The following is a 14,591-nucleotide window of genomic DNA, read 5'->3' on the forward strand; positions in this document are numbered from 1 at the left end:
ACCCCATTTCACCACACGCAAGTGGCAGAAATGACAATGATCAGCTGACGCATTTTTCTTGGCCGAAGTCAGAGCGCGCGGCCCGACGCACCACCACCGCACCACAAAGTATGAGCAGAAGCCGCGCCCAAAGCCAGGGCCCCGGTAACGTGAGGTAGCCGAGTCGGGGCAGCGTGCGCTGACCCAAGCCAGGGCCGCGGCTTTGGGCGCGGTCTACCGCATCCCCGAAGGCAGCCCCGGGCTATCACATGACACCGGGAGGACGCGCGGCCCCGGCTTGGGTCAGCGCACGCTGCCCCGACTCGGCTACCTCACGTTACCGGGGCCCTGGCTTTGGGCGCGGTCTACCGCACCACCTAACAGGCGTGCTCGAAACCGCAGGAGATGATGATGAACGGGTTTATCGAAACTTGATTGGATGAGCCTATCGGTAATAGCGATTTCAGTGTGTGCATTTATTGTTCATAGTGGTGTGAAATGTGGTTGGGGTACGACCGACAACCCGTCGGGGCGAATTTCGCACTGGGGTACCTACTCAAAATTTGAAGAATTTAGACGTTTCCATGAGTTTTGAAGGTATGGATAAGTTCTAAAAATCCGGTTCTCCTTATCTGGGCCATTAACTCCATACGGTCCAGGAAAGCTGGCACACTGCCTTTAACATTAGAATTGGCAAAAACAGGCTATTGCTCGCGGACGGTGAGGGCTATGGCGGTGAAATTTTCACGGAAACTCGGACGCGTGCACCCATTTGTGGGCATGGGTTTTGTGAATATCTCTAAAACGAATTTTTGGAGGGGGGATACGATGGATCTATGCGACAAGTGACCACACACGCCCAGTCCCAGGTCCGCTCACTCCCTCCCCACATCACCCCCTCCCCACACCACACTCCAGCCCGCCTCATCCACCGAGCCGATCCAAATCGGCAGGCCTGACCCTCCCCCCCCCCCCAGCCGGTGTGACGCAGCGTCCGGTCAAAGCGCTCTACCAGGCGACCCGAGCCGGTGTCATACAGTGTGGGTAGGCTGTGCCAATTCACTCTCGGGTCATGCGGCACAGCCTACCGGTACCAGGCGGCTGCTGCCAATGCTGAGCCATAGGAACCCGGTGGATAAAGAGTAGTGGACCATCATCCTGTACCCGACTGTACACACAGAGTTTTGGAGATGTTTCAATTTTGTGAAAATGTATCATGATTTTGAAAACCATTTCTGAACCAAATCATTTGCATCAAAAACCATGCCATTTTGTCATACAGTCAAGAACAAAACAGTGTTAACTACCACATTCAAGTTTTTATTTAAACTTATCAAATTAGGAGCTTAATATGACTCAAAGTTTTCGCGCGCAACTGTCCCTTAGCACCAAGCTCTCCAGGGGGGGGGGGGGGGCAGAATCTGCCCCCTACCGTTTTTCGCCAATAACTTCTAAACGCGTTACGCCAGCGACGCCAGACTTTCAGTACCTGATCATACTTCAATTTAACACCTTACCTGAAAATTTGAGCGAAATCCGTCGGATTTTGTTGTTGTTGAGAAAATTACATTTAACCCTCGCATGTGTAGGGGGGGGGGGGGTCGGATGGACCCCCCCATGGTTTTTCGCGAATAACTCGCGTAAAAAGCGGCCGATCGCGACGAAACTTTCAGTACCCTCGCATTGATCAATTTGACACCTACCCTGAAAATTTCATGACCCTGACCCAAATGACCTTTGACCTGTGACCTCTTTTCCGAGACCATGTTTGGCCGGAATCGCGATTTCGCGTATGTCGGCTCGCACTAGCCGCGTGTTTGCAAGCTTTTCGTGGTTTCAAACGCTCAAACATGTGATTTGATGTTACTCCCGTGTGTGTCAAGGTCACCTGAAGGTCAGGTCAGGTCATTGACCTTTGGTGACCTCGGGTGACCTCGGGTCACTTTTTCGAGTTTACATGTTTCTAGGCTAGTTTTTGGAGCTGAATTCGAATTTAGCAACCATTTGAACATTTACGAAGTAGTTTTGGTGACTTCGTAACATGTTACGAAGCTGTCAGAGGCGGTTGACACGTACTACGAATACCCGTCACGACGCCTACTGGTTGACCTGACCTGACCTGACCCGACCTGGTCTAAATGCTTCAAGACATCATCTGTGATCAAAACTAACACGATATTCGTGATCAGCACCCCGAAAAACTCCTTAGCAGCCACACTTTACGACTTTCTAACAGGTCCCGATTTTCCCGACTTTGGGTCATTGACCTGACCTGGAAGGTCAACCAATGACCTAGGACCTTAAAATTGAGTATCATCGGCTTCCTCTCGTCACGGGCAACACGCTCGTTTTTTCCGCGAAGCTCTAGCTCGATCAGGGGCCAAACGGCAAGGGGGGGTCCAACCGACCCCCCCCCCCTACACATTAGAAGCTGGCAAACGCCGCACACATGCGAGGGTTAAGTGACGTCATGTCGCGCCATTTTCGCCTCAAAAACGGCAAAACTTCAAACGCCGCTAACATCTTCATTTTTAAAGGAATCAAGATGTAACAAAAAAAAGGTTATCCGTGATTCTACTTTGTCTATCAAATGGCTATCTCGGTTTTTGGAAAATCTTGGATTTTGGCCCTTTTTTCTTAAAAACTGACGTTTTGGAAAAATAATTATAAAATCCAAAATTTTGAGTGTAACGAAAAAACTGAATATATGCCAGAGAAGTGGTCTATGTGCACCTACATACCAATTTCTAGAATAATCGGTCCGAAAATGTGGGAGTTATTCAAAATTTTGTGACGTCACGAAATATTTTTTTTTAATTTTTTTTTGAAGTTCTAGACCTCGTACGGAAACAAAAATGGCACCATTTGATTTGCCGTGCAAAACTGCATCAGATAGTCACCTTTTATAGGCACCTTTTTAGGTCTTAACAAACCAACTTTAAAGTTTGACCTCACTTGACCTGACCTTGACCTGACCTCGGCCTGAAATTTATCCAGATGTGGTCCTTATCACTTATTGAGTGTGCCAATCGAATTCTATGAATAAAATGACCCATAAAACATGTGTCGCACATGCCCTTTTCTATATTTCGTTTTTGGTGTCCTGACCTGACCTTGACTTTGACCTTTGCATGATATTGTATGCAACGAATATTGTCTTGGTGGCCTAAAAACACGTTTTGGGCAATCAGTCTCAGTCCATTATTCGGCAACTACGGTGCAAGGCTGATGCTGTAAAAACTTGCATTTTGTACACTTGACTTGACCTTGACCTGACATCTGACCTACTTAAGCAAAAAACAAATAGGCTCTTAAGGTCCTCCTTGTTGAGAGTTTGTCGATTTCCGTTTTCCCCGTCTTTTTACGACCTTCGGAAGTTAGACAGGGGGGGGGGGTGCAGAATCTGCCCTCCCCCCCAGCAGGGCGCGTACAAGACGTACGCGCGCAAAACGACGTACAAGAGTAAAAAAAAACCACCAGAGGCCTGTTTCACTAAAAACTTGCGATTGCAAGTGTTGAACTTTACCATTCATAAGTATTTTTGCTAACTCTGTAGAATCCAATTTCACTTAACTTCAACACCAGCGGCACCTCCAATAAAAAGAGTTTACAAATCATCTTGTAAACAGCAAAATTGTTTTTTTATTATCAAAAACTGTAACGTTACATATATTGCTTCTTTTCATCAAATTATGTCTATTTTTCATGTCCAAAATTGCATTATTAAATTATAAGTAACGATGCTGTTACAAAATGATGTAAATCATAGTTCACAATATCCTATTATTTTTTTATATCTATGCTATTATTGAAAAAAACACGCAAAACATTTAACAGCAGAAGACTGTTGAATGCAAGTATGGCGCACGAATGACATAACATGACGATGCTTGAATATTGCTCGTAGCTGGTTCATAGGGATTGTGTTAAGTAAAAAGGAGTATATAATGATTCAGCATATCATATTTGTTTTAAATAATTGATTGCTTTGCATTATTGCACAAAAATAGCAAAATTCTAAACGTCATTGCCACTGGAATTTCGGATTTGTAAGTCCCACGTTTTTTCAAGTTCTTGGTCTTCGTGAAACAGAAAGTTTGCGATTTCTATGTTTCTTACAAACTTTTTTCTTGTGAAAAAGTTGGTAAATTGTAAACTCAAAATTCATGCTCGGAGGTTTCGTGAAATCCAAGTTTTAAATGTTGGTAATTATTTCTTTTAAACTTAAGTTTTTTCATTGTAATTACGCACTTCATTTGTTAGTGAAACAGGCCTCTGATGACCTTGAAAAAGGCCTTGGAACAGAGCCAAGTGGTGCTCCATTTGTTTGTTTACAATAATTGTAGTGCTGAGGGCAGTTTTACCAAAAAAATACCAGCCGGCCGCCGAAATAAAATATCCAGCCGAAAAAATAGCCGCCACAGAGCCACGAGTTTCACCAACCAATAAATTCCAGCCGACTTCGGCCGGAAATGTTTGTCGCCGGCAGTCAGCTGATATTTTGATATCGATATCATTACGATATGGTCAAGGAGATTAATAAAGCATTTAACCCGCGCACTGATGGTGTCTGCCAAGCAACGCGGTCTGTTGGGGGGGGGGGGCATTTTGCCCCCCTAAGATCTCGAGAACCACGCAACATGGCGACAAGCGGCAAACGCTGTTGGATAGCCCCAACGGGAAACTACCTTGTGACCCAATTTCATTGACCTCGGTCTAACCGATGACGTCATAGGTCAGGTCAAAGGTCGAATTTGCACCGTTTAGAGGCATTTCAAGAAATGCGTTGTAAAATCGAGTAAAATGCATTTCATTGAAAATCATCGATGTGGAAATGTTCGTCAAACACATATTTTGCTATTTGAGGTCACTGATACCAGGTCAGGTCACTGAGGTCAGGTCACTGAGGGTCACATATTAAAAATATCATGTGATGCATGTTTTATGGTCCATTTTATATGCCAAATGCGATTATGTGGGACAGGCAGCCCTTGGGGTCAGTTGAGATTATGTTTTGATGAAGGTCAGGTCAAGGTCAGGTCAAATTAGGTCAAATTTCAAACTTGATATTTTTGCATAAAATGGGTATCGATTCGATGCAGCTCGTCGCGGGGAGTGCAATGGTGGTCTTTGTTTTGCGTTACGTGGTCTAGAATTGCTAAAAATTGAGTTTGAAAATTTGACGTCATCAATTTTTAACCGTTTTTTTCGCTATAACTTGGCCAAAAAGGAGGTATGGATCTAAAATTTGGTATGTATGTCGAAGAGCGCAGGGACTATCTCATATATTCCGGTTTTTGCGAAATTCGAAAAAAAAGAGTTTTTCTATTCTTTTTATATTTGGGGGTAAAAATCCCAAAATTTTGAAAATCCGAGCTAGCAGTTTTGAGCGCCGTCTTTTCTCTACAAAAACACATAAAGAACTTTAAAATTCCTTGTTAACTGTAGATTTGGTGAGCGTTTCAAGATGTCATGTTTTTCGCCCATTTTTACTCGAACATGACCTCAGTTTGACCTCAATAACTCCTGACCCAAGGTGACCTGTGACTTGAAATTTTGTGTGAATGTGTCAAATTGATGCCCGGGAAGGAACCTAAAATTTGCTCGCTATTTAGGAAAAAACACAGGGGGGCGAGGCAAAATGGCCCCCGATCAGGCCGCGGGTTAAAACATGTTTCAATTTAATTTAAGCGTGTTTTTAATGCAAATGCCACATAAATTTAGAAATATCATTATTGGAAAACATCACATATATTTTCAAGAGTTGCATAGGTGTCGATTTGTATACTTTTGGGTGTGCCCGGGCACCCCCAATGCTGAGTTGGGCACCCCCCAAGGGGCTCTGGGCACCCACAACCAAAGTTTGTACTTGCATCACTGCTACGATTCTTTGAACGCATTGTTTTTTCTAAGCTGACCTAAGGTCAGGTCAATTTTGCCACCTCCCCATTACCTATAAGTCCATGGGATAATTCTTCGGAATGCTTGAGACGAGGCATTAGGTAGTATCACGGATGTTAATTGTCGGACTTTCGTTCCCGTCTTGAGTTGAGATGTTAGTTTCACAACATTTCGGCCAGTTACTTCTCCGGCCGTCGTCAGTTGTTCTTTGGTCCCTAGAAAGATCTTGGGTGTTGGTGGCGTTGCGCCGTACGCGTCATACCTTATCGAAAGCTCCTGTGGTCAGCGGGAAATGATCTCGGGTTGCTCCGGTGATAGGCGACAGGGACAGTTGTAACTAATACTGCACCGCTCGAGGCAGACATAGCGGCCAGACAAACGAACATCCCACCTCAAGACGAGGACGAAAGTCCGACATCTATCACCAGTGTCAATGGAAGGGAATTAAAATGCGTTTTTTTCTGGACGGACACCATTTTGAACACTTCCAAACACCTATTAACAATTCAACATGACACACTGACCTGGAAAATCACTTGACCCTTCCTTATATCCCTGAGGTCATCTCAGGTCACAAAAGGGAGCCTAACAGTTTTTCGTTAATAACTTCTGGTAGGCGCATGCTAGAGCGATGATCGACTGAACGGATCGACTGACATGCAACATAACCTTTTCCGGTCAGGTCTTGACCTTGACCCGGGGTCAAATTTCAAAATGAAATTTCAAGGTCAAACTATAGTTTATTCGACGCGTCTTGATAAGAAGAACATGATGTCTGGCAAAATAAATGTCATGACTTTCTCGAGTAAAAAGCTATGGCAAAAAAAAAAACTTTTTCATAAGTGGCTTTTATTGGAGTTTTTGCCCTCTGGAGAGTTTATGCTAAGCCGTTGACCTGAGGTCAAATCTGAGGGCTACTTTGGCGAAAGAGCTTTGAAAGAGCTATCGAATGCGTTTTTCCGCGGCGCTGCAGCTCTATTAGTTCCCAAATTATGCGCCAGGTTTTCGAAAATTGTTCAAACAATCCAAACTTGACCTTTTACGACCTCAGGTCACCTGAGCTTTGACCTGACCTTATAAAGACCAAGTATTCTCTTCAATGCTTCTAAAATTGTTTTAAACCCATGGGATTGAAGAGCGTGTTGCGCCGCACTGTCCGCCCTGAGGGGTGGTGAGTGGTGAGCTGACGTGTGCCGTTCACTGGACAGCCGACCGGCGGCAGCGTCTGCAAGCAGAGGAGGACTGCCTGGTGCTGAGTCCTCAGCGGCGTAGCTTCACCACCGGCTGCCAGGCGCCACCCAGCGCCAAATCGGACGACGCCGCCGACCGGTGAGTGCCCGCCCCGGCCCGGCCCGGCCCGGTACTGCCTGCGGCCGTAACCACTGTAACCACTACCGGTACCGGTTGTCCGGCGTGCCGGCGCACGGAGTGGAGGAGCTACCTCTCCCAGCTGCCTTTGAGCGGAAAAGTGTTACATTTCTATTTTCTTGTCTGCTTATTTCTTCGTATCCTTCTCACTCTTCGTTTTCGGGAGCAGTGAAATTTGAAGTAGGTCAGAGACCCGCATTTGCTACTGTATGTACGCATAGGTATATTACGGACTCTTTTATTACTTTGTCCGAATGCTAGACGGATTGTTATATTATTAGTTTGGGCTTAAATAATGTTGGAGGAGGATGTGATCAATTCAAAAATATGTAATAGTACATACCCAGCAGTTTTGCCTCAACTAAGTCATCTGTCCAACCCATGTGAAGAATAATCGAAAGATGTTTGTTATTAATAACGGGAGGTGCGCATTTATTTAAGGTTGCGTTAATTTCGGAGGTGGCTCATCTCAGCGTTGGTGTCCGAGCACGAGCACTGCTACTCTGATCCTCTCTCTGCCAGTAAATGTCACCAGGGTAGAGCGTTTTTTATATCCTTCTTCCCCCACCTCATTTCATTTCATTCATTTTATTGTCAGTCCGGCTCCAACTAACCCAGTCCGGAATCGAGACGGATACTCTTCCGATCACTCCCATGGGCCCAATCTTATAAACGCCTTGAAATGGATATGGCAGCACTCTAAGGCTGGATATATAGCACGCAATCTTATAAAACTCTGTGAAATCGGAAACACGACACGCTCTTTACGGTATTGGTAGCCGCCGGTTTTGAGGATGCCGTAGAATGATTTTAACCGTGAGCAGCTGTGCACATCTCAAAACACCGACAATTATCAGCTGTTTGCGGTTTCAGCGGCGTCCATTTCACGCCAGAATTTGTGGCGTACTTTGACGAGCTTCTCAGACAGTTTAATTGATTTAAGATAAATTCCACGTTTTTGTGATATAAGTATGCAATATTTTACATTATGATATTTTAAAGATTAAAACTTCCTCCACATATTAACTCATGATTTATTATAATGATGCTTATTTTGCAGACGATGAATTTCAAAATGTGTATTTCCAGGAACTAAATGCACACTAAAACACATAAAAACGAGTGTTCATCTTTATATGGCCTTATTTTTCAAATTAAAAGGGGATTTTAAGAGGATTTTAGCACCAGCAACTGTCTTAGATTTTTGGCAGCCACTGCATTATAGAATCGGTATGGGTCTTTAGCCTATTCTCACGTCTCACGTATGACACAAATAACGGGCACTTCATGGATTCTGATTAGATATTCAAACTAATGATTCAAACAAACCTTACCTACTTTGTCAAAAAAATTGTAAATGTCTACTCACTATTCGTATTTCCTCACTTTCTGTTTGGCACGGTTACTGATCAGTGATCAATCTGCTGTTTCTCTTCCTGCATCTCGATCTGACTTCTGAACCAAGTATTTTTCTTGATATAGCTTTGATATGTAGACTGGGTACTTCAATCTTTTGAGGAATTGCTTTTAGCTTTAAGTTAGGTAATAGGTAGGTATATACAGGGACCCGCAGTTGCTTCTGTACACACTAGTATTTCAGCGTATTCTTTGCCTGTGACACCGTTTGAGGCGAATTGGGAAATGATTGTGTGCTTATTAACCCGGCGGCCGCTGGGCCTCCGCGCCACCCGCTGGCCGCTGGGGGGGGGGGGGGGGGCATATATGTAGTTGCCCCCCCCTTTACTTCTGCGACGATATCGTCGCAACGCGAAGAGATAGAGAAGCGAAACTTTGCACACATCTTCCTGAATACCTAGCCGAGGTTGTGTCCAAATTTGGTGTCGATCCCATTGAAATGACGTCACAGTGACGTCATAAGTGAAATTATAGATTTGCGACTCTCATATTCCTCACGATACATCAGATATATGGGACCGAATATAAAGGGTCAATTATTGGTCAGAAACTAAATGGAAGTGTAGTTAGATGTTTTAGGATGACAGCGGGTGCTGTCTAGTTCATTTACAGTTGAGTTTCAAGGTAGTGTGCCAGCTTTCTTGGACCGTATGGAGTTAATGGCCCAGATAAGGAGAACCGGATTTTTAGAACTTATCCATACCTTCAAAACTCATGGAAACGTCTTAAATTCTTCAAATTTTGAGTACCCCAGTGCGAAATTCGCCCCGACGGGTTGTCGGTCGTACCCCAACCACATTTCACACCACTATGAACAATAAATGCACACACTGAAATCGCTATTACCGATATGCTCATCCAATCAAGTTTCGATAAACCCGTTCATCATCATCTCCTGCGGTTTCGAACACGCCTGTTAGGTGGCTTCTGATGCTCGTCGAGGTCGGAATTTCCAAATACGCGTGGTGCGTCGGGCCGCGCGCTCTGACTTCGGCCAAGAAAAATGCGTCAGCTGATCATTGTCATTTCTGCCACTTGCGTGTGGTGAAATGGGGTCATAACTTATAAGACGGCTTTTTCATATCAATTATTTTACATAAAATCATATTTCAAACCATAAATAATGTTCGACAGCCAAATAAAAGAAACAATACCAATACGGGCTTACAGTTTAAGGCTCGACATTGTGTTGTCTACGATTAGACAGCTGATAACTCATTCCCGTACGTCGTATGGTCGTAACACTATAATGACCTTTGCTTATTGTCACAAGTGCGCCGCATTCGCGATTGTTGCCCGACGCCTGTTTGCAGGTGAGCCCACTACAGTTGTTATACATATCTAAAAACCGAAAAACTTTTAGGCGAAAAAGGCACTATTCCAGGCCCATTTTTGATTTTTTTTTGCAATATTAGGTAAAAACAGAAGCTTCTTATCCTAGGAAAAATAAAATGGGAAATCTTTCAAAGGTGGCACACTACCTTTCATGCTCAGCGTCATCAGAAACGGTCCATATCGGAAAACGACAAAACTTTATGACGTCACTGTGACGTCATATTAAGTGCTGCAACCACCAAACTTTCCTCAAACATTGCCTAGGTATTCATTTGAAGCTATGCCAAGTTTCACGTTCGTAGCTCATCAGGTTTCGGAGATATTTCACAAAACGTAAAGGGGGGGCAACTTTATGCCCCCCCCCAGCGGCTCGTGGGTTAAAACCACCATCTGAAGGGCTTTAAACTGATGTGCTGCTCTCCTAATTCAGTGAACTTTTTATGGCTATATCAGCAAAACATTGTTTTCAGCGCTTTTTCCTGCCCCATTCCTTCTGAAACCTGGAACCGCTTATTCCATTTACTCCTGCCATCTGACGATGGTCGTGCTGACTACTAGTTCCGGCGCTAGTTACTGCTCCAGTTTTGCACCCGGCACAAACTCAGGCGGCACCGGGCCGTGGCTTGACCAGGGAGGGTCGGACCGAGCCGACTGCCTGGGGCGCGGTTAGATCGGACGCCCTGCTGGGGAAGGGGACGGGAGTGAGGGGGAGGGGAGGAGGTGGTCACGTGGTCCGTCCAAGCTCGCAGACGACCTGTCCTGCGCCCAGCCATGTTCCGTGATCCAAAATGGCACGAGAGCTATGGAATGCCTGGAGGAGACGCTTCGAAAGCGAACTTCAGCAGCACTAATTTCCCATATTCTGTGGAGATAAATGAATATTATCTTACCCGCGCCGGGCCGGTGCTCTGAGATTCCGCGCTGGGCCGGGGGGTCTGAACACCCCCCCTTCTAACTCGGCTCCTGGGCCACGTAGCGACACGCGGTAAGCGGCAATCGAAAGGACGTCCAAAATAAGGACGAAAACACTTCGGTCATTTTTTGGTCAGGTCAAAGTCACCAGAGGTCACCAAAGGTAAAATGTTGACTATTTCAACATTTTGGAAACTGCCAACGGCTATCTCGGGAACCGATAGAGCTACAGCGCCTCGGAAACAAACGCGCATTCGATAGCCCTTTTACAGACCTTTCTGAGTAATGTTCTCAGATTTGACCTCAGGTCAACGGTTTAGCCTCCATAGGGCAAAAACTCCAAAATAAACGTTTTTACGAAAAGCGTTTTTTCGGCAATAACTTTTGACTCAAAAGAGCCATGACATTACTTTTGCCAGCATCGTGTTCCTCTCGTCGAGACGCAGCGAATGAACTATAATTTGACCTTGAAAGGTCAACTTGAAAATTTGACCTCAGGTCAAGGTCATGACCTGACTGGAAAAGGTCATGTTGCATATCAGTCGATCCGCAATGTCGAGCCGAACACATCTAAGGCGTTTTCAGCGCTCTAGTTCGCCTCTATCAGAAGTTATTAGCGAAAAACTGTTAGATTCTGTTGGAGACCTGAGATGACCTCGGGGACATAACGAGGGGTCACAGTTGCCATTTTCCGGTTCAGTGTGTCAATTCTACCTACAGGGTGTCCCAAAAGTTCGTTCTCACATTATGTTTGCATGTGAAACAGAGTACATTGCGTTTTGATATGTTTATGACCCCTCAATGTGCTCCCCATTTAATAGGCAAACACATGAATACATGCAGCGGCATGCCAACCGGCATGTTTGGCTGCATAGCAGGCTTTAAGTTAACCCAGACTGACTTGACATGCGCCGTGAGCTCCTCGAGGCTGGAACAGCGCTACGCTTCGACGAGCCTCAATTTCAGCATAACCAACAAATTTTTATGAAATTTTGATCCGATGAAGTGCCTGGCATGTGATCTTGCCACAAACGCCTGTCACAGTCTCCTTGCACCGCTTTTAAGCTTTGCTTGACCTGTGCACTGATGCACTGTCTTACCTGAAGATGGGCCTACGACCTCCCGGATGCCATTTTCTCCTCTATAAATGTGTTCATACTCGCGGTTCGAGTTCAGCTTGAGGGCTGAAAATCCTCCTAGATGTTCTTGGAAAAGCATTCTGCTTCCCAAAACTGTTTCTGGGTTGCCACTAGCAGCTTGGTCAACTCCAGAAAGCCTATAATCCCACAACACAGTGACCCTGGCCCCTGCATAACGGGTCGAAACGGAGGCCTCCTCCTTCGCCCTTATGGGGTTGTTTTCGGGTTTGGACGGGTGTTTCATCTCGAACGTGGACTAGTTAGTCCAGATGACCTGGTTGATGTGATCAGCCCTCTAGTTTTGTTTAGCCTAAGGCATTACGAAACTCATGTTTGGCCATTTTAAGACGTTTTTGACTGTTTTGTGCCCTCCAGTAAGCAAAGCTTAAGTCACCTTGAGTTAGTACCCCGAAAGAACACTCTTAAACAGCTGGTAATCCATCCTGAAAAGTCTGCTTACCAACTTTCTAACCCGTTGACCTTTTTGATGGCCACTTTGGCGCCACACAGTTTTGGCCACTTGGCTCACTCCTGAGGGCTGACTGGAAAGAGGATAAACTTGCAGTGATTGACTCCCGACAAATCATCGGCGTCACTTGCTGACTGTGCGTCCAGTTAGCGATGGACATTGGCTGCAGACTGGTAGGCCTCAATCACCCTCAATCGTCGCGAATGGTCACGCGGTATAGTATAGTATAGTATATGTAGTATAGTATAGTCCTTTATTGAGGTCTCTAAAAACATTGGCTATTCTGCCCTCGCGTCAGTAACATCTCATAAAACGCTCGAATAAAGTATGCATGACAAGGACATATGAATCACCCATGAAACATTCATAATATCGCAGAATTAAACATAATTAAAATAGCGCTCCACGTAATACACATTAAAATCAAAACATTACTGCTTCATACTGGTAGTGAGCGTACGGTCGTTCCACGCTTTCACGGCCCTATACGGAAAGCTGCGCTTTGCGGCCTCCGTTTTCACCCTTGGCAGGTGCAGCATACCAGCCCCAGTTCCCCGCGTATGCCGGCTGGAGACCTGAGTCCGGCGAGTCACAGATTCAGCCAGAGCAGGTGGTGCCGAGTCGGAGAGTATCCGCTCAACTGCTGCTACATCGCGAGCCACAATCATCTCCTCGAACCTGGGCCAGCCCAGGGTCTGAAGGGTGGGGCTGATGTGTGTTGTGCGATGCTGTCCAGATACTATGCGAGCTCCAAAGTTAATGATTTTTTGTATCCGTTTCCTCTGCGTTACGGGGCATTCCATGTCAACCGGGACAGCCAAAATCGGCCACCTCTGCGATTTTGCTCAAACTTGGTATACTTATAGGCTATTGGGTGAAACCTCTGAGGGTGAAAGGATTTTGTCATATGCCCTCGGGCTACAGAGATACAAGTCGCTAAACTTTTGCTTTTTGAGCAGAATTGGACGTGTATTGCAATCTTGAAAGATCTATAGCTTCAACATTTTTGAAGCTATTGATTTCAAACAAACTGAAACGTGTACATAAGGAGTTATGTTAGTTAAATTTGACAATTTTTACATTTTTTGGTGATTTTGAATTTATTTTATTTTGAATTAATTCCTTAAAATGTTATTTGTGAAAAATGGGTACCCTTCGATTTCGCTCAAATTTAGATATTGTCTTCCACTACACGTAAGGCACACGTGCTGAGAAAATTAGAGTGGGCCAACGATAACTTTGGATGATATAGCAACAAGTGGTGCAACGTAGCACGGGCGGTGGAAGGGGCCGATTTCGCTAACTCCACCTGTTTATCACCAATAACTCACGCCATAATTATCATATTAACGTTAAACTTTCAGTATCTGTCCAGAATTGAATTGCAAATCCTCCCGTGCAAGCTATAGGTAAATCGGTCCACCACTTTTCTAGTAATAGCGGTGTAAAGTCAAACATTCCTGCCGGAGTGGCGCGGCGGCCGCGGCGCCGGCCGTTGCCGCCTGAATGGTAGACTGTGCCGGCGCGGGACGGTTCCATCTTTGCACCGCGCTTCTTACCGCTGATTATGATCGATTCGTGTCAAATTTTGTGTGAAGGCTTAAAAATGTACAGGCAATCTGATGTTCAAATAAATACGAAAATCAACTAGTAAAAATTGAGTTATTAGGGTGCAAACACAAGCTGTGACTGAAACGTTTCCCGCGTCGGCCGATCCCCGCCTCTGCCGGCGCCATCTTACTCTTAGCAGGCCACTAACTGCCAAAGTTATGGTAAGATTAACTAGAGATTCTCATAACACTACAAATGTCGTATAAAGGAAGAAATAGAAAAATCGGGCAGTAACTCTTAGAGCTATGGGCGTATAAACGCAAAATAGTCACTATAGCAAATTTGATCACGTTTAACCTCATTTGATCTTGAAGATATTGATCTAGGTCCATGAAATTGGAACACGATAAAGTTCCCCACCGCCCCACCTACAATTCAAATTCCGTTTTTCTAATACCTTTTTGGCTAAACCGGGCCTTTCTCCCCTAGCGCTGGGAGAGTCAGGCGTATTTCCTTTTTGC

At 45.1% G+C, this 14,591-nt stretch overlaps 1 protein-coding gene across 1 annotated transcript in view; it reads left to right on the forward strand.

The window, feature by feature from the left end:
• LOC122392460 (eukaryotic translation initiation factor 4E transporter-like) overlaps positions 1 to 14,591 on the forward strand; it is a 309,584-nt gene that overhangs the window by 25,101 nt on the left and 269,892 nt on the right. The window contains exon 4 of the mRNA XM_043387322.1: positions 7,089 to 7,209. Coding sequence (XP_043243257.1) covers positions 7,089 to 7,209 — 121 coding nt within the window. The remainder of the gene's footprint in view (positions 1 to 7,088; positions 7,210 to 14,591) is intronic.

Source organism: Amphibalanus amphitrite, unplaced genomic scaffold, assembly GCF_019059575.1.
Source record: "Amphibalanus amphitrite isolate SeventyFive unplaced genomic scaffold, NRLGWU_Aamphi_draft 000023F_arrow, whole genome shotgun sequence".
In the NCBI taxonomy this organism is placed as follows: Eukaryota; Metazoa; Arthropoda; class Thecostraca; order Balanomorpha; family Balanidae; genus Amphibalanus; species Amphibalanus amphitrite.